This window comes from Pipistrellus hanaki (genome assembly GCF_964339955.1).
Source record: "Pipistrellus hanaki genome assembly, chromosome: X".
Taxonomy (NCBI): domain Eukaryota; kingdom Metazoa; phylum Chordata; class Mammalia; order Chiroptera; family Vespertilionidae; genus Pipistrellus; species Pipistrellus hanaki.
Window position 1 is genome coordinate 65,990,183 of NC_140524.1, and position 20,536 is coordinate 66,010,718.

At 38.5% G+C, this 20,536-nt stretch overlaps 1 protein-coding gene across 2 annotated transcripts in view; it reads left to right on the plus strand.

The window, feature by feature from the left end:
• The first annotated feature begins 664 nt into the window (after positions 1-664).
• RLIM (ring finger protein, LIM domain interacting) overlaps positions 665-20,536 on the plus strand; it is a 28,971-nt gene continuing 9,099 nt past the window's right edge. Inside the window, exons 1-3 of one of the 2 annotated variants that reach the window (XM_084869614.1) lie at positions 665-882; positions 2,627-2,690; positions 19,574-19,766. In XM_084869614.1, the coding sequence (XP_084725740.1) occupies positions 19,598-19,766 (169 nt within the window). In that variant the 5' untranslated portion in view covers positions 665-882; positions 2,627-2,690; positions 19,574-19,597. The remainder of the gene's footprint in view (positions 883-2,626; positions 2,691-19,573; positions 19,767-20,536) is intronic. The other variant, XM_084869613.1, reaches the window with a different exon arrangement.

Here is a 20,536-nt window from a genome sequence, read left to right on the forward strand (position 1 = left end):
AACTGCCCTTCACAAATTCCAACGTTATCAGATTTTCCCACCCTTTTACAAACACCGCCCCTTTTCCAGTATTTCAGGAGTTACCATCTGAAAGCCCATCGCTGACCACTCTTTTTTTAAAAATTGCAATTCGTAGCACTTTCTCACCCCTTTCTATCACTTTTATTCTCTCTCTCTCTCTCTCTTAGTCTAGGAGAACTCGTACTTTGGTCTGTTTTTATTTCCGCTGTAACCCCAACATGTACAACAGGGCTTACCATACAGTTGGCGCTTCCTAAACATATACCTCGCATAAAAGATAGGATGGTGTAGGAACTACTGTGGATTCATTGTGTGAAGCGACCGCAAGTTAAACTAAGATCACCTTTTTAGCTCTCTGAAAAAAAAACGGCTGCAAGCCATGGGAAGATGACGTGCTTCGGTTTCAAAATGGGAAAGCAAAGGTTCCCACAATTCCCGGAGAGCTAATTTCTCCCCACAATTCAAAATGGCGGAGGAGGGTGGGGCTTGTCTCACGGTCGACGTCACACGTCACGCGCAGCGTTCCTTTTCCAGCGCGGGCCGCGCGCGCGTCCTCCTCCCGCCAAGCCTTTTGGAGGAGTCGCCTGCGATTGGCTGACGGACCGAGGGCGGGGCCGGTGTGAGGCCCGGGATAAAGCATCATCACTTCCTGTTGTGGGCAGTCGTTTCCTGTCGCTGCTTGGTAACAATGGGGGAGATAATGGCTGCCTGAGCAACGTTTCCGAGCGGGCGCGGGGCTAGAGGCGGGTCTCCACCAGCGACTCATCGGAGGCGGGTCTGAGAGCGGCGCAAAGAGAGGCGCGCGGGAGCCTCGGCGGCGGCGGCCTTCCCCCCAACTCGAATCCCAACAACTCACAGCGAGTAAGTGGAGCTTTGGGGGGTCCTCTGAGAAATGGATGGGGAGCGAGAGGGAGACGGCGGAGTTGCGGCCGCCGCTTTTTCTCAAAATGGTCCGAGGGCCTGAGGCGGAGGAGGCGAGGCGCCGCTTCCGGACCCCGGGCGCCGGGTGCTGCGGGGGGCTCCGTGGCGTAGTCGCCGCTGCCATTTTAGTTGGGTATCTAGTCCGCAGCTCTCAGGAGGGAAGGGTGCTGGGGCAATATATATATATTTACATATATATATATATATATATATATATATATATATATATATATATATGTATATATTTTTTTTTTTTTTCCTGCGGCCGCGCTACCCGCTGCCAGGACCCTGCAGAGTCTTGAGAATTTGGGGGAGGCGACTCTCAAGTTTGGCCCCAGGCGTGAGAATCTTGAATCTTTTCAGGGTTTTCTCTCTTTGGTTCTTTGGAGACTTCCTTCGCCTCTCTCCGCCCCTTTACTTCGGTGGGCTGGGGTTTGGGAGTAGGAGGGAAGTCTGGCTGCTCTAAGTTCGATGCCGGGAATTCTTGGGCCTTTCCACTTCCCAGGATTTGCAAAACCTCCTTTTGAGCTCGCGCGGGGCACTATCAATTAGGTGGCCCCTGAGGCCGTGATGACATCTTCCCTGAGGATCTCAGGCAAATGTGGTTTAACTCCCTCGCTTGAATAACCCTGGAATATCCTTTGCCAGATATCACAGTAAGGATACCCACCGTCCCTACCCTCCCACCCCCCCCCCAAAAAGGAGGGAAGAGCAATTGCGTGTTGTTTTACCCTTGTAAAGGGAGGAATTTGGCCAGAAGATTTTCAAGTTAATTTCCGTTCCATCAGCCAACCCCCGCCCCCTTAAAAAAAAAAAAAAAAGCCTAAGGGTCTTGGCTTCTGCGGGCGGTACCTGCCACGTACGCCATAGCTTTAGTAACTAGTATTAACCGGTTGGGCTTCTGCTTCCTGAATACTCAGTCCCTTTTTCCCTTATGCTGATTAATTTCAAGATGGAGGAGACAGCCACGTTCCTTCCCTAGACAGTTTCACCATACTTATTCCACAGGTTAGTCCTGGAATCTGAGGCCTAGCAAGTTTATTATCTTGGTCATTCTATCGTTTGGGGGCAAGGGGAAGCATTTATATCGGGTTGTCATCCACCTTTTGCCCCACAATAATGTTTGCTGGAAATAAGGAGCCTGCACGTCCTGAATGAGAATTAATCACAATATCTTTGGGTGATTGAAGGAAGGGAGAAATAAACGTACTACTAACTACTAATTTATTTCATTCTTCATATCTAAATACTTTTTAAAATATGATTTTAGAACCCACTTTTCTTACTGAAAAATGTTTCATCCTGATGTTCTTTCATACTTCTTTAGTTTCTGCCTTAGGCCTAGGCCACTGCTAGGACTACTTTACAGAGGTAACTGTGAAGTTCCCAGTAAGTCCTCAAAAGTATCAAAATGTGAAATTACTGGTCTGATAAAGTAAGGCCTATTTTAAGCAAGCTTATATTAAACGATAGATTGGAAATTTTATATCTAGAATATAAGATTCCTGGTTCATTCTAACCTGTCTCCCCAAATATCTTAATTTTGAGTTATATTGGGTAGTTTTGTGTGTGTGTTGTGTGTGTGAGAGAGAGACTACAATATTTAGGATGTGTATTTTTTTTAAATGTGTATTTCAAAGAAAATATAAAAGAGGAAGAATAATGGATTCTTTTTTTTTTCTAGAGCAGAGTGTGAAGAAAGCTAAAATCCAGTTTATTGTATTACAATACTATGTCATAACAGTCAGGTAATTTATTTTTTTGTTGCGTCTCCTGATTATTTATGTGTAGAATGCATGTTTTAAAATACTCAGTTTTGCAGACCTGGTAATTGGATGGGCTTATTTGATACAAGTTGGTGTTGGGCATACTTCGTGATGAGAATGGATGTTTTATACTGGTAATTCAAAGGGTAGTGTTTCAGAGTAGCTGGAACTCACTAGTGCTTTATCTGTGAATTTTCCTGTTTTAAAATAGTGTCTGAAGTTTACTAGTACTTGTGTAGAACAAAATGAACATGATGGGTATAAATAAATATTGTTCATATGTTCATTGAATAGCTAAAAATATCAGTAGACTTTTTTACAGGAACATGATCTTACATTATTTTGTGTTCTATTTTTTTCTCTTTCAAGATTCAAAAAGTAATTGATATATGATACTTTAATTGGTATTAACTCTTTTAATCATCATCATTAAAAGTAACCACATAATTTATTGCCCTGGCTGGGTTGCTTTTAAAAGCAAAAGGGACATTATTAATAATTATGTTTGGACAACAGGCACAAACAAGATTGTCCCAAGCAAACTGAGATGGGTAGTTAGCCTAAATTCATAACTAACTTGTATTGAGTGCTTATGTGCTAGGTCCTGTGCTATTATATGAATGATTTTATAATCATCACAGCAAAGCTTCATGAGGATGCTATCTATTTTACTGAGTAACTGAGACTCTGGGAAGAGGTTATTAAATAATTTGTCCTCAATTAAATAGCTAATAAGTGGCAGAGCCCCCATTTTAACCCAGGTCCGTCTAATACCTGAAGTCACTAAACTTTTTTGCCCCTAGACTTAATTGCTCGGTTTAGATCAGAAATGCAAAGAAATGAAGGTCATAATAAAAAAAATCTATAGGTTATATTGCATCAAAAGCTTAAAAAGAATCTTTTATGAAGCAGGTGAGACATATTTAGCAATTACCCCACTCCTTCTCTCCCCCTCCCCCCATTTCAGCTATTACTGTATAATTTGATAATTTAAAATCAGAAATGGTTTCATGAAATGGCTTAATTATGACATGACAGCTACAAATACTAGGCTGGTTGGATATATTCTTTCATGTTAGTGAATAGGTAGTGAAGCCTTAAGCAACACAGGTCAAAGGTGCGTCTGCATTCATGGAAGTATGTTATATTACTTTTTCCACAGCCCTAGTGGATTGGGAAACAGCAAATCATGGACCAGCCTCCTTAATTTACAACTTACAATATGAAACCAATTAAAATGTGAAAAGTCCTGGCAAACCCAGATCAATGAGGTGCTAGAATTTTGGGCCATGGCCTTGGGCCTGGGATGTGTGTCTTAATTCCTTAAAATTTCTGTGTAACACAAAAGATTAGAAAAGTAGTCAGTTCACTTAATCCTTTGAGGTTTTGACAACCAATATAAGAAAGCAATAGTACTTCTGTATCTATATTTCTCAACCTTGAATATGGAAGTTTCCCAGAAAGTCAAGCAGTTCATATTACCTTTTATCAAAAGAAATATCTATTAGATTAAAAAAAGTCTTGGCAATTTTGAACGATTTGGGAATATACTTATGAACTTATGGTTTTGTTTCTTGAATACATATAGTCAATATTTTATTGTCAATTTTCTTGTATTTTAGTGCTCCAACCCAATATTTTAATTTCTTTAGTCATAATAGCACCTACATATGTTGAGACAAATAGCTGTAGACAGTGTGGTGTGTATATAGATTCGTGGACCTTTTGCAATTTCATGACTACAGGTTGGGTTTCTGTTATAACATTTGCATAGTGATGAACTTTCTGTGTGTGGAGAAATACTGTGTTCAGTAATCTTTTCTGAAATGAAAAGTCGCTTTCCTTTTGCTCTTCCACTTGCTTGTAAGAAGGAGTTAACTCTTAATTACAATTTTCATTTTTTATTCACTAAAGTTACCGTCAGTTACATCTAAGTAGCCATATAATTTATTCAAACTGGGTTACTTTTTTTAATATATTTTATTGATTTTTTACAGAAAAGAAAGGAGGGATAGAGAGTTAGAAACATCGATGAGAGAGAGACATCGATCAGCTGCCTCCTGCACACTTCCCACTGGGGATGTGCCCGCAACCACGGTACATGCCCTTGACTGGAATCGAACCTGGGACCCAAGTCCACAGGCCGATGCTCTATCCACTGAGCCAAACCAGTCTCTGCAAACTGGGTTACTTTTGAGAATGAAAGAGGACCAGGTTCCTATTAAGTATTATACAACAACAGGTATAGACTACTACTGTACAAACGGGATATATAGTCACCTTTATCATCATTTCTATTTAGAAACACAGATTCAGGAAGCACAGTTGTCAGCATGTTTGGTTCTGTAACACAAAATTGATTTCTTCAAATAATATAATAGTCATTTATGTAGATAATTTTTTTTTTTTAGTCAAGTGATTTTAATGTATTTTTTTATTTATCTCACCGAGGATACGTTTTTATTGATTTTTTTTTTTTTTTTTAGAGAGAGAGAGGAAGGGAGAGAGAAACATCAGTTGGTTGCCTTCCACAACCCTTGCTCAGGGGATCGAACCTGCAAACTATTTATGTGCCCTGACTGGGAATCAAATCTGAAGCCTTTTGGCGTACAGGAAGAGGCTCTCCAACCAATTGAGCCACCCGGCCAGGGCTAGTCAAGTGATACTAATTTTAAAAATTGACTTCACTCTTATTTATTTAATATTTTATTGACTTAAGAGAGAAAGAGAGAAGGAGAGAGAGAGAGATAGAAACATCAGTGATGAAAATCATTGATCAGCTGCTCCTTCACACCCCCTACTGGGGACCGCAACCTGGGCATGTGCCCTCAGCTGGAATCCAGGACCCCTCAGTCCAAAGGCTATCCATTGAGCCAAACTAGCTAGGGCTTAAAAAGTTAATTTTTGATGGAAAACTCGTGTCTTCAAAAATAGTACTTTATTTACCAATTATCACCAAAATTGTTAGTAATCAGTAATTTTACTTTAGTAACTTTTTTATAAATACATGACCCTTCTGGGTTTTGAATAATTTTTTTACTTCTTGGGAATAATGAAAAGCAAGTCAGAATGGAGTTTGTGTGGATAAGACCAAGTTCTAATGTAATGAGGCAGATCAGTGAAATGGGTAATGGAAGAATATGAAATTCTGCTTCAAGTACTTGAGTGAATTGAAATGTCATTATAATAGCTTCCTTTGAAAACTAACTTGCTCCTATGAATTGGCAGCATTTGGCTTGATCTCTGTCTTTGAGCTGTTGACTTTTCTTTTGATCCTACTGTTTTAGAGGGTTGTAATAGTCAAAATTGTGAGCTGCAAGTCAGTAGACTTGCAAAGAGATTAGACATATGAAGGACATTTCTGAATCCTTTTGTGTATTTTTGTTATGATCCTTTTCAAGTGATAGAAATAGTATATAAGTGAGGCTAAGCTAACATTGTCACACAAATAATATTTTATAATCTCATATTACAGTAGTATCAGCAGTGGTGGAGCCCTGGGTAGCATCCTCTGATAGGCCAATGCTGGAAATAATCAACAAATAGTGTGGGTGGTGAGAGGTATCCTGCAATAAGTAAAGGCATGATACCTCAGTTTCCCCCTGCTTTTAAAAGAGGAGTGCTTTATATTTATTTTCAAACAGATAAGGTGGTGACCAAAAGGGAGACTGAAATACATGAGTGAGAAAAGCACAACTTTTAATCTTATGTCCTAATTTTTTTTTTATGTTTCTTATGGTTTATTTTTCTGTCTTAATACTGTAATGTGACTTTGTTTATATCTTATTCATAGTCATGAATTCATAGAACTGGAAAGTACTTTATGCTTTAATAATCCAGTACTCTAATATTGATGGAGATCCTGAGGCACAAGTGGTTAACTGAATTGGCCAAAGTAACACAGCTAGTAATAGTTAATGTTACAGCTAAGACAAGAGCCCAGTATTTCTATTTTATTCTTTTGTTCTTTTACACAGCTGAATACCACCCTGCTATTCATGGAATAAAAAGAGCCATCCTGGGTGTTTTCAACCTTTCATTTGTCTGTTACAAATGCCATAACATTTTTTTAAATATATATTTTATTGATTTTTTACAGAGAGGAAGAGAGAGGGATAGAAAGTCGGAAACATCTTTGAGAAACATCGACCAGCCGCCTCTTGCACACCCCCTACTGGGAATGTGCCTGCAACCAAGGTACATGCCCTTGACCGGAATCGAACCTGGGACCTTTCAGTCCGCAGGCCGACGCTCTATCCACTGAGCCAAACCGGTTTTGTCAAATGCCATAACATTTAAAAATATATATTTTTAATTGATTTCAGAGAGGAAGGAAGAGGGAGATGGAAACATCAATGATTCGGCTGCCTCCTGCATACCCCCTACGGGGGATCGAGCTCACAATCCAGTCATGTGCCCTTGACCGGAATTAAACCTGGGACCCTTCAGTCCACAGGCTGATGCTCTATCCACTGAGCAAACCTGCTAGAGCCAAATGCCGTAACATTTTAATTAAACATTCTATATATGAAGAATTCCCAACACTTTTGGTGACTACATATGTGATGGTACATTATATCCTTACCATAGTTCTTTGTGATTTAATTTTTTTAACTGCATTATATTTTTCTCTGGTGATGGTATGAATGATCTAACATTTTCTTTATTGACAAGGATAGTATGTCATTAATTTACATCTACTCTGAGGTTTTAATGAATCTCTGTTGCAAACATGATGATACCTGCCCTTCTCTTTTCAATGACACATACTTATGTCGTTTTTTTAAAATTTAATTTAATTTTTTATTTTTTAATCAGCATGTTCTACTTTAGAACACTTTTGAGTTTGGAGTTTGTATGAACACATGAAAATGCTCAAGATACTTTGGTAGTTGGTTGGTATTAGGTTACTTTGATTCCTCCCTCCCTTTTTGTTTTGAAAAAGATGATATTTCTTCCAGACTTAATAAATGTGGCTTATTTTTAAATTGATACTCAAAAAAGCATTTGAATTTCAGAATTCAGTTTTGTAAAGACTGTTGGTTTTGTTAACAGTACATTTTGTTCCCTTAAGTCTCCATAATTGGGTACTATGATGGAGTATGTCCATTGAATATAATGTGTGTGCTTATACTTAGCACCACGTCTCCAACCTATTAAAACTGATCAAAATGTCTTAAGTGACTTTTCACCCCATAAAAATTACATATTTAAGCATTGGAGTAAATGGATTACAATGATTAAGTGACATGCTTTTGGCAGTGGTCAAAAATATAGTAGTCTGCATAATTTATATTAATATATGTTAATGACTAACAATGGTTTAAAATTCTCAACGTAAATAAAATCTGTTTTAACTTATCTAATTACAGTTAATAAATCTCAGGTTTGGTTTTCTTGTTGGCTTTTTCTCAGAATTAAATTTACCCGGCACTCCCAGACCACACCGCGCCCCGTCCTGGGCCTGGACCACGCTCAGGGAATGGGCTCTCAGACGAAACCTGCGGTTCAGTCAGGCCAGAGACATACTGGGCGAGGGCAGCCCCCAGGGTCACAGACCTCAGGAAGGAAGGCCGTGGGGGCTGAGGCCCTGCTCTCCCGCTCCTGGTCTCACAGGCAGGGCCTGGCCCCAGCGATGTCCTCTGGTTCAGTTTCGTCCTTCCCCTACCACCCCCCCCCCCAGACCAGTGAGCCCCCCTCCCCCACCTGACTCTCCTCCCACCGAATGCCTCGTAGAACGACCTCGGACCACCTCGGACCGAGCGCTTCTTAACAATACAGGGGGGTCCGCGGCCCGCGGCTCGACGGCAGGCGCGGGAGGCTGGCGCGGCAGCCAGTGCTGGCGGCCTTAGCTGGGCTGTGAGCTCTCAGGCCAAACCGTACTTACCTACTGCAGAAACTGTAAACGTGTACAGATGCCGCAGATTTTTATCTGAATTGCAAGTCTGACCATTTTTGTAAATGTTCTTGGTGTTTGACTGTAATGTAACTATTTCACCTAATGGTTGTACATAGTCCTCTAGTCCTGGTGCTGCCGAGGGCTGCCTGGGACTGCTGCTCTCCGATGGTTTGTATTTTATATTTTAATCTAGAGAATAGTATTGGGCAGGAGGAAGAAGTTTGGGGTTTGGGTGCTGGGGCATTCCCCTGCCCGTGGCGTTAATTGTTTTGCGTTGCAGTGTGCTGTCTGGGTGGGGGCGGGGGGCACGTGCGCTCCAGCCAGGCCAGCAAAGGGGGCTCTCGCCCGGGCCACACAGAACCCACATTGCGGTGCTGGACGGCCTGCAGGCAGAGGGCCCTCAGGGAGGGCTGAGGGGAGGACATGGTCCCAACCCAGACCCTACGGGAGGCCCTCTGCCTTCCTTTGCCAGCACAGAGGGGCCTGACTTTTTTGCTGAACTTTTATCTTTAGGGTGAAGGAAACTGCCAAACTTCCTATAAGTGAAGACTTTTCCAACTGCCCAATAAGGGGGTGGGGATCCGAGGCCAGAGCTCTCATCGCCCCCACAGAGCATCTGCCGGGGTGCACCTCTTCCTCCCACCCGTCTGTCTGCGGAAGGCAGACTGTCCAGGGAAACAGCCCCCTTTTTTCTACACTCGGCCCCGAGCCCCCCGGCCCCACACCCCCTGCCCTCCTTTTGTAAGTATGTGAAAAGGACAAAACTGCAAACGTGGAGTCTCGGCCGGAGCCTCTCCGGCTATGGCTTTTAACTACGTAATAATGTATAGAGAGAGTGTTGGTATTCTAAGGCTGTGTGGCTGTGCAATTTCTGTACATTTGCAATTAGAGATATTAAAGATTTATTTAGCTATTAAAAATTTTTTTTTACCCGGCACTGTCATACATTCATTGTGAGTAATTTTTTAAGTGCCTGGGCAAAATTTCTAATTTGGCCATTTGTTTCCAGGAATGGATTTGGATACGTTTGGCACACAGTATGCTGAGACAGATAAGGTTAATAAAATATGCTGTTTATCTAAGGGACAACTGTATTTAAAACAGATACACTAAAAGTCGACTGATTCAAAAGTTAAGTCCTGCTGGTGATAGTACTTATAAAGGTTTTATCACTTTGGGAATTTTTAAATGAGGAATCAATCAATCTAGTATACAAAGGTCATAGGGACTTTGAACACTTGATAGAATGTATTTTAAAATATATAGTCTTGGAATATATTGGGAGTCAGTTGTCCATTTAGTGGAAAGTTGACTGAATATGGATCAGAAGACCTAGATTTAATTACTGACTCTTTCTGCTTATTAGCCACACAGCCTTCGGTAATCACTGCCTCTCTCGGTGCTTCTGTTTCTTATATCTGTAAAATAGAGGTAGTGAGGTGTTCTTCATACGACTATTGTAAGAATTAAATGAAATGTAGATGAAAGGACTGTGTAAATATAGAGTGGTGGGTATTGCTTATAATTTGGGGGAGAGCTAAGTGATTTAGGAAACATTTATATATTTTTTCTCTTAAATTGTTCTATTGGTAAGCTTTTCATAGAAATACTAGAGGCCTGTGGGGAGCAGGCCTAAGCCAGCAGGTGGACATCCCCCTAGGGGTCCTTAGTGCTGCCCTGGAGTTGGAGGCAGGAGAGGCTCCTGCCACGTACACTGCATTCGCCAGCCATGAGCCTGGCTTCTGGCTGAGTGGCACTCCCCCTGTGGAAGTTCACTGACCACCAGAGGGCACCTCCTGTGTCGAGCATCTGCCCCCTAGTGGTCAGTGTGCGACATAGCAACTGGAGGTTCCTCTGGCCTGTCGATTTGCATGTTAGGATTTTATTATATAGGATAGGATTTAAGTTGAAAAGTGGCTGATGCTAATTGTATACTCAATCCAAAATACCTGATTTATGCACATGAATATTATAACTGACAGTAAGATAATAGATTGAAGTTCTTCTCTTTTATGATGATAGAAGGAGCCAAGGGGTGTGTAGGGATTCTTTTTTCCTTAGTAAATTGGAAATGTACTACAAATTTTTAAAAAATATATTTTATTGATTTTTTACAAAAAGGAAGGGAGAGAGATAGAGAGCTAGAAAAGTCAATGAGAGAAACATCAACCAGCTGCCTCTTGCACACCCCCTACTGGGTATGTGCCCACAACCAATGTACATGCCCTTGACCGGAATCGAACTTAGAACCTTTCAGTCTGCAGACCGACGACGCTCTATCCACTGAGCCAAACCGGCTTCGGCTGTACTACAGATTTTTAACATAATTCTTCACTAATATTTTCACAGCAAAATGGAAAGAGATCTATTAGATCATTTGGATGGTGATTCTCTGACATCTATGGCCTTGATTTTTAAGCTTTCATTTTCACTTGACAAACATTAGTGACATTACATCTCCCAGGGGCTGAACTAGTGGTTTATACTCATTACATTTTCCAGTATATACCACTTAAATGGTGAAGGAACTGTTGAAAATGAGACCAGGCTCATTGGGTATGTGTAAGATTATTTTACAAGGCATTTTAGAATATTGCTTACATTCAGGAGTTCCTTTTTCAAAATGCACATGTAGCTACTGGACACTTGAAATGTCACTAGGTTAGCTGTGGAACTGAACTTTAAATTTTCTTTAATTTTAACCCTTTGCATTCCGCTGTCCCCTCTCAGGGGACACCGGAATTCTAGCATATCACTCGGATGTCCCCTCTCAGGGGACATTGCAGTTTATTAGTGATTACGGGGAATTGAGTTAATTCAACACACGTTTCGCAAAGTAGCGTCGAGTAGCTGGTAGCCAATGTCCAGAATGGTTTGGAGTAGCTGGTAGCCAATGTCCAGAATGGTTCGGAGTAGCTGGTAGCCAATGTCCAGAATGGTTCGGAGTGCAAAGGGTTAATAAAGGTAAATAAAACACTGAAGCAGTGTAAAATATTTTTTCATTGAACACAGCTGTTGTTTTGATAGAACTGCATTTCACTTGAACCATTGCTAATTTATTATTTTTTAATGTTTGTTTTTATTGAACAATTGCTAATATAGCATCCAGTTAGAGATGTGCTATGAGTCTAACATACAGCAGATTTCAGAGACTTGTTATAAAAAAAAAAATGTAAAACACTTCACTGATTTTATATTGATAACATTTTGAAATGATTTATGTTGGATAAGTAAGCTATATATTAAATATATAAAAGACCATATCAAGCACAAAGTGCCACTTTGATGGCACAGACAAACGCTGTGTAGAGATGAATGCAAAAATTGGTAGGTGAAATAGTAATAATTACTTAGATAGGATTTTATGGAACATTGAAGGGTGAATGCAATGAGGAGAACCTAAAGGGCTGAGGGAACAGCATTAGTAGAAGTGTAATGGTAGGAGGGCTGGGATGGGGCAACCTAAGTTAATTGGTTTGTCAAGAAAGTGTCATGATTTCGCTTGTGGAATCTCATGAACAAAATGAACGGGCAAAATAGAGGCAGGCTGACAGCTGTTGAAGGATATGAAGGGGTGGAGGGATTGAGCAAAAAAGGAAAAGAGAAAAAACTCATGGACAGGGACAGCAGTGTGGTGATTGGTGGGTGGGGAGGAGATGTAAGGGGGTATAGTGGGGATACATGGTGATGGCAGGAGAGTTGACTTGGGTGGTGAACACAATATAGTGTACAGATGATGTGTTGTGGAATTATGCACCTGAAACCTGTATAATTTTGTTAACCAATGTCACCTAAAATATTCAATAAAAATGGGAAAAATAAATATGACCTGTAAGCCCAGAGGAGAAAACCAAGATTCTTAACCCATTTGACTTAATGACATTTTAGTTCAAATGGTCTTTTGAAATCAGTATATTCAAATTCCTACCTAATAAGGATTCCCCTCTTTAATACAAAGCCTCTGCTTGAATATTTCCAGAAATGGGTAGTTTGCTTGCTTCAAGAAGTTACTTTGGGACAATTTTACTTGTTAGGTTATTGTATTAAAAGAAGGAATTATGCCGAAACCGGTTTGGCTCAGTGGATAGAGTGTTGGTCTGCGGACTGAAAGGTCCCAGGTTCAATTCCGGTCAAGGGCATGTACGTTGGTTGCGGGCACATCCCCATGGGGGGTGTGCAAGAGGCAGCTGGTCGATGTTTCTCTCTCATCGACATTTCTAACTCTCTATCTCTCTCCCTTCCTCTCTGTAAAAAATCAATAAAAATTAAAAAAAATTAAAAAAAATAAAAGAAGGAATTATATGCTTCCATGTTTCTTCAACTATTGGCTCTAGTTTGACTTTATTTTGGCACACTTTCATGTTATAACTAAATATTTGAAAACAGTAATTGTGCCCGTTTTTGTCTTCACACTAGACATCTCCAGGCTATTTTACCATTTATTTTATGATGATCCCTGGCTTGCAATCATCTTAGTTACTCTAGATACTTTCTTCTGTTTGTCCCTTTTTCTTCTGCAGGTATTTAAAATGTTTCAGATAGTCCACATATAGTGTGAACAGAAGGTGGCAGTGGGGCAGTTACATATCTTTATTGAATACTGGTCTGTGAAAGCAAAGTAGGGAATATGTTAGATTTCATAGGCAGGCAGGTCAAACAGGCTTTTTATTTAACTTTTGTTAACTAAAAATGCCAGGTTATCTTCATCTTAACTGCCCAGACAGGTTTTTCCCTTTCTCTAGTACTCTTACTATGAGTTATTTTAGCTGTATAACTCTTAGTAAAATGATCAAGGTAACATTGGTCCATAATCTTTAAGGGTGGTATTCAATAATGTGAATCTCTTAAACTATATTGTCCTAAAGGTCCATGTTGCTCAAACTGATTCTACATCAGAATGATAACATTACTTGGAGACTGATTTAAAATGCGGGTTCTGCCCAGCTTGTATGGCTCAGAGGTTGAGCATGGACCTATGAACTGGGCGGTCATGGTTTGATTCCTGGTCAGGGCACATGTCCAGGTTGTGGGCTCAATCCTAGTGGGGCGTGCAGGAGGTAGCCAATCGATTCTCTGTCATCACTGATGTTTCTCTCTCTCTCTCTGAAATTAATAAAATCTAAAAGAAATTTAAAATTACAAATAAAATGCAGGTTCTAAGCTGCACTTCCAATCTACTGAATTAGAATCTGCATTTTAACAAGATTTTCAGGTGATTCAGTTTGTATGCTGATGTTTGAGAAGCACTGCTCTAGCCCACATTTCTTCATAAAGATAGCATGAAAAATCTTTTTGGTCTCTCTATAGAAACCAAATCAAACTAGTCAGCAGTATTGTCTTAATGGTTCTCAGCCCTGATTGCACAATATAATTAACTGTGAAATTGTAAAAATATTGCTGTTTGGTCAACCCCAGAGAGAGGTCCTCAGGTGATTCTCACATGCAAACCAAAGTTGAGAAACACTCTATGTGAGCAAAATGAGGTTAATTTGGCAATGATCCTTACTGCTGGTGAACACATATTCTTGTACATGTTTGCAGAATTTTCCATTGGGTTTATTGTCAGATTTTGCTATGCTATAGTCTATACACATCACTTTCTTTGAAGATTAGATAATTTTAAAGTCTAGTATTTTAAAGATTATCATTAGAAGTTTTGGAATTTAGGCTCTTAACTCTCTTTGAAAAGTTTGTTTTTGCCACTATTTTCAGTTGGAAGGTGATTTTTCTTATTGAATCAAATAGAAACAAAATAGAACTTGAGTGCCTCTATCTTACATCTTGTAACTATACCAACTCTCCCACATACTCAGTACAAGACCCCTTTCTTATTTTAGGTACTGTTTTTCAAAACTATTTTAAAAATCTGCCTCATAACAGTGCTTAAAAGATACATGAGTTTACTGTTTGTTTGGTTTTTTTGGTTCATGGCCTTCAAATGTCAGAACTTACCAGACATTTTTGCCTTATTTGAAAGATTTATATTTTTAAAGCTTTTCAACTCTACTGTTAAATTTCAGAACTCATTGGTCCTTCACAAGTGGACTTACTTCATCATAACTTTCATATTATTAGCATTCAAAATAGTAACTACTTAAGTATAGTAGCCAGATGTTAATGTGGTTTTCTTTGATTTGAGGAATTGCAGCTGAAGTACTTTTTCCTTTGTGCTTTTCTATATTTTAAAAAATTAGCTTACTGCCGAAACCGGTTTGGCTCAGTGGTAGAGGGTCAGTCTGCAGACTGAAGGGTCCTGGGTTCGATTCCGGTCAAGGGCATGTACATTGGTTGCGGGCACATCCCCGGTGGCTGGTCGATGTTTCTCTCTCATTGACGTTTCTGGCTCTCTATCTCTCTCCCTTCCTCTCTGTAAAAAAATCAATAAAATATATTTTAAAAATTAGCTTACTATTATCAAATAATATTAGTTAGCTACATATGGAAAAATGTGGTTTCTGGCTCTCTATCTCTCTCCCTTCCTCTCTGTAAAAAAATCAATAAAATATATTTTAAAAATTAGCTTACTATTATCAAATAATATTAGTTAGCTACATATGGAAAAATGTGGTTTCCTTTTGTTAATTTTTCTATTTGATGGTCCATGTAACTTATGAATGCTCTATTTAAGCTGTTGATTTCTAGTCATCTTAAAGTTTCAAATTACTATAAAAACATGTCTCAGAAATTTCTATAGTTTAGTTTTACCAAAATTATGGATTCTTAGTTTTGAAATTAGAAAGTTTTTTCAAAAAATGTTAAGGTTATCCTTCCTACCCCTTCCTTGATGTGTTCATCTCATTTGTTTAAACCAATGGAAATCTAGATTTGCCCATGTCTGAACTAAAATTTGTTTAGGTTCAGCAGACTGGTAGAGACTAGGGTTTTTATTTTTTATATCTGCAAGAAGGTTTGTTGTTCTTTTTCTCTTTAGTATTGACTTATGAACATCCAGATACTTCATGTGTTGTGTGTGGCATTAAATCCTAGTACCAGCACGTATAGATTCCCTTTTTTCTACAAATCAGATTATCATATGTTCATGGGATTAACTTATTTTGTCATTGTGAGCTTAAAAAGATCCAGCTGAAGTTTGATGGAATTTTAGATTATTTACCACCAGTTAATTTAGAATGTGTAAATCTGCTAGTATTTCCTAAGGCCATATAAGTAGTGAATGATAATTAAGAATTTGGGCCAGTTTTATGTACTATCTAGAGCAGAGGTTATCAAACTATTTATGTAAAAGGCAAAGTAGTACTTTTTTTGTGTTGCTGATAAAAAAATAAAGTAAAATTGAAGCATATTATGTAGTTATTGATAAAGAGAAGCCAAATTTCCACAAAGTTTTTCTTGATAAAACTTAAAATGTAAAAAACAAAAAGTAAAATGCAGTTTTAATACTGAGTTTATAGTAGAAATCAATGTTAGTAGAGATGTTTTATAGTGCATATTTTCCCCCAAATAAGTAACATTTTGGGAAGCATGGTATATAGATTCTGAAAAATTATTTTTCTAATCAACATAAGCAATTGTTCATACCTTTTCTAGAGGCAACTTAGAAATAAACAAGAAGACATCGATTTTTAAGAGCAGTATAAATGATATTGAATTACAGGAAAAAATGGGCAGAATTTCACATCCATAGTCACATGCTTCAGAAATTAGAATGATGAAGGATTGGATCCCAACAAGGATTTCAAGGACTAAACAGCCCTGCCTTTGTGAAGAGTTCCCCATAAAAAAAAACAAACATTAAAAACAATCTCTCCAAGAATACAGGTTCCAGTAAGAAGGCAGAACAGTTAATGAACTCTAGGAATTTTGTAGAGGTTTTATAGCTTGTTGGATGTGAACTTTTTAAAAAAAAAAATGTATTTTATTGATTTTTCACAGAGAGGAAGAGAGAGGGATAGAGAGCTAGAAACATAGATGAGAGAGAAACATCGACCAGGTGCCTCTTGCACACACCCTACTGGGAATATGCCTGCAACCAAGGTACATGCCCTTAATAGGAATCGAACCTGGGACCTTTCAGTCTGCAGGCCAATGCTCTATCCACTCAGCCAAACCGGTTTTGGCGGATTTGAACTTTTGAGGAAATACGTGATTTCTTAAATTTTATTTATGTATAATTAATATACCAAAATATTGCAAGTTTAATGAATTCAATTTGATGCATTTGGACATAAGCAAATACCTGTGATACTATCACCACAATCAAGGATATAAACCTATCCATCACTTCCAAAAAAAAAAAGAACTCATAATGTAATAATAATCGAGTACAATATTTTGTAACATAGGTCTACTATTTTAAAAAAGGCATTCTTTTGGTGGTTAACATTTTTTTAATTGGAGTTAAACACATTCCTTATCATCAAAATCATGTGTAGGTATTCATCTAGTGCTCCTGCTATGTAATCAGTCCAGATATGTATAGTGTGTTTTTTTTTAATTTATGTTTTTATTGATTTCAGAAATGAAGGAGAGAGAGGAAGAGGAAGAGAAAGAGAAAGAGAAAAAGAGAAACATCAGTGATAGAGAATCATTCATTGGCTGACTCCTGCTACCCCCATATTGGGGATGGAGCTCACAACCCCAGCATGTGCCCTGACCAGGAATTGAACCGTGACTTCCTGATTCATAGCTAAGCCGGCTGGGCCAGAAGCATATAATTTTAATGAAGCATACTCATCCCTTAGAAAGTATTTATAGAATTCTAGACTCTTCTCTGCATCTTTACCTTTTAACATCATTACACTGCAGTTATCACTTTTTGAAGGTTAGGTGAAAGCTCCCAAGTTGCACACTTACTAGTAAATGGATTTTGAAATAAGGAAATTTTATTTTTATTTGCATCAAGGTCTAAAAAAATACTTCTGGAACTGTAGTTTGTGCTCATAAAATATATCTACTAATTTGTATGGGAATGCAGCTCTCATTTCTTTGATAGCACAAAGAAGTGCATGTAAAGCAGCTTGCTTGACTTTGTAATTCCAGTGTTAATTGAAATGACTTACTGCAGGGTAAGTTTACATATAAGCACTATTTTGCCTTGTAATTTTAAATATGGATTTTAATTGATTTCAGAGAGGAAGAGAGAGGGAGAAAGAGATAGAAACATCAATGATGAGAATCATCCATCGGCTGCCTCCTTCTGCACACCCTGTACCAGTGATCAAGCCCGCAATCTGGGGCATGTACCCTGGCCAGGAATGGAACCTCGACTTCCTGGTTCATAGGGTGATGCTCAGTCACTGAGCCACACAGACTGGGCTGCCTGGTTATTTTAGGTTGGATTCATTAAGAACATTATGAATCCTTTAGCAAAAACTAAATTTCCACACTTGTTTTGTAATGGTAATTGAGGGTGGTTCTCATTGGGGAAAAATTTCGATCTTGGGCTTGGGTACAAATCACAATAAACTTTTACCAATGCTAAGCCATCACAATGAACAAGTGATGAAGTAAGATACTTAGTTTCTGTTTCTGACAAAAATTCATGGAACTGGTGATGATGGTTAAATCTACAATAATGAAGCTCGCCATTCACACTATTGGTTCAATAATATGATGGATTTAAATATTTTCTGAAAGCTCCCTGTTGATGAATAATATTGTGGATAACCATAGACTTAAATATTTTACATTTTCACAAGGTTTGTAAATTTATCTAACCAGGTTTTTTTCTGTTTTACACATTTTACCACTATTTCAGTTAGCAAATTCCACTTCAGGTTGTGCTGCATTAGTGTTTTCTCAACTTCTTTGAAAACATAATCACCTGTAGTAGTTCCATACAGATTTATAGAGGCTACTTCTACATCTTAAACTCCTTGAATAATCAACACTTGACTCCTAGAATAAACAGTGAATAGTATCACAGTTGTGGACTTACAGTGAGCCAAGGAAAACCACTCAAAATCATTTGCTGCCTTGTTTTTTATTTGTTTATTGATGTGTCCCAATATATTCACATTTCTGAGCAACTGTGTGCATCAAAACACTAATAATTTTAAACAAGTTTATTTTCTCTGTACACATTTCTTTAGCTTCTTCCATCAAATGCAAATTAACTCAACATCAATAAATGATTTTCCTTGCTTAGCCACCAGTGAGCCACGAGAAACTTAACTTTGGTTGAAGTCTTATTTTTTAATTTTGTGAAGAAATATTTTGTTTTTTTATCTTGTTTTCTAATTTTACACTGTAGCTTCCCTGTGAATTAGGAATGAATTAGGAATGATAATATCCTTAGTCTGATAATATCAACGTATATTTCATTACTTAAGCACAGTTATTGTGCCTTTACATGTTGCCTAATAAACAATCTTTACCATCTAATCCGATAAAATAATCCCTTTTCTTTGCCTTTAAGGGTGGCATTTTAAGTCCATCTTCTTGACTTGATGAGTGTGCACCTGTAACTTCAAAAATGTCACAGTATGGTGATGTACATGGCACTTGAAATGTCAAATTGTAATTGCATCACTACAACTTACAATGCCCAGATCACAACTGTAAAGCAGTGAAAAGTGCCACATTTAGTCTGTCACAATTATTAAACTTTGTCATTATATCATAAAAACCAGATGATAATGAATGTAAATGAATCTATATGACTATTTCAATAAAATAAACACTGAAATTTGAATTTCATATAACTTACACATCATAAAAATTCCTTCAAAATAAACATTGAAAAGTGTAAAAACCATTTGTGGGTCTCAACAAGAAAAAATAGGCACCAGAGCTTAATTTGGCCGTTGGGCCATAGTTAGCCAACCCCTGACCTAGTCTTTTCCTAGTAAAATAGGGCTTTGGGGGAGTTTTTCTATTATAAAATTTCATTCAGATGAGTTCTTAAAATTTACATCTTGACCTATATTCTGGATTTTCACATAGTTGAAAATGTTTTATAGAACACATACTTCTGTTTTCAAGATTGATTTCCTTTCTCCTTTAGATAAATTTCCACTTGTTCATCAAGATGGAAAGCTCAGATTCTAATGATAAAGGAAGTGGTGATCAGTCTGCAGCACAGCGCAGAAGTCAGATGGACCGATTGGATCGGGAAGAAGCTTTCTATCAGTTTGTGAATAACCTGAGTGAAGAAGATTATAGGCTTATGAGGGATAACAATTTGCTAGGCACCCCAGGTATGAGATATGTAGTTTAAGAATTTATATATGTAATTCGTTGGTCTTTTAAAAAATAGCCTGTTTTGAAAATCAGTTTCTCTAGACGTTATGAAGTGTGATTTTAATGCAAGGTATATAGAATGACATTTACTATATTACTTGGTTCTGTTCATTTATATTTGGAATTATCCTATATAATATTTTAAAAATATATTTTATTGATTTTCTACAGAGAGGAAGAGAGATAGTTAGAAACATAGATGAGAGAGAATCATTGATCAGCTGCCTCCTGCACCGCCCCCACTGGGGATGCGCCTGCAGCCAAGGTACGTGCCCTTGACCAAATCGAACCTGGGACCCCTCAGTCTGCAGGCCAACACTTATCCACTGAGCCAAACCGGTTTCGGCTATATAATATTTTTAGTTAGGAATTATATTATGAATTTATAGTGAGCTGATTTGAAAACAGTGGAGCTGCCCTAACCGGTTTGGCTAAGTGGATAGAGCATCGGCCTGCAGACTGAGGGGTCCCAGTTCAATTCCTGTCAAGGGCATGTACCTTGGTTGCAGGCACATACCCAGTGGGGAGTGTGCAAGAGGCAGCTGATCGATGTTTCTCAACGATGTTTCTAGCTCTCTATTCCTCTCTCTTCCTCTCTGGAAAAAAAAACAATAATATATTAATAGATTTTATTCATTTTTTACAGAGAGGAAGGAAGAGGGATAGAGAGCTAGAAATGTCGATGGGAAAGAAACATCGATCAGCTGCCTCTTGCACACCCCCTCCC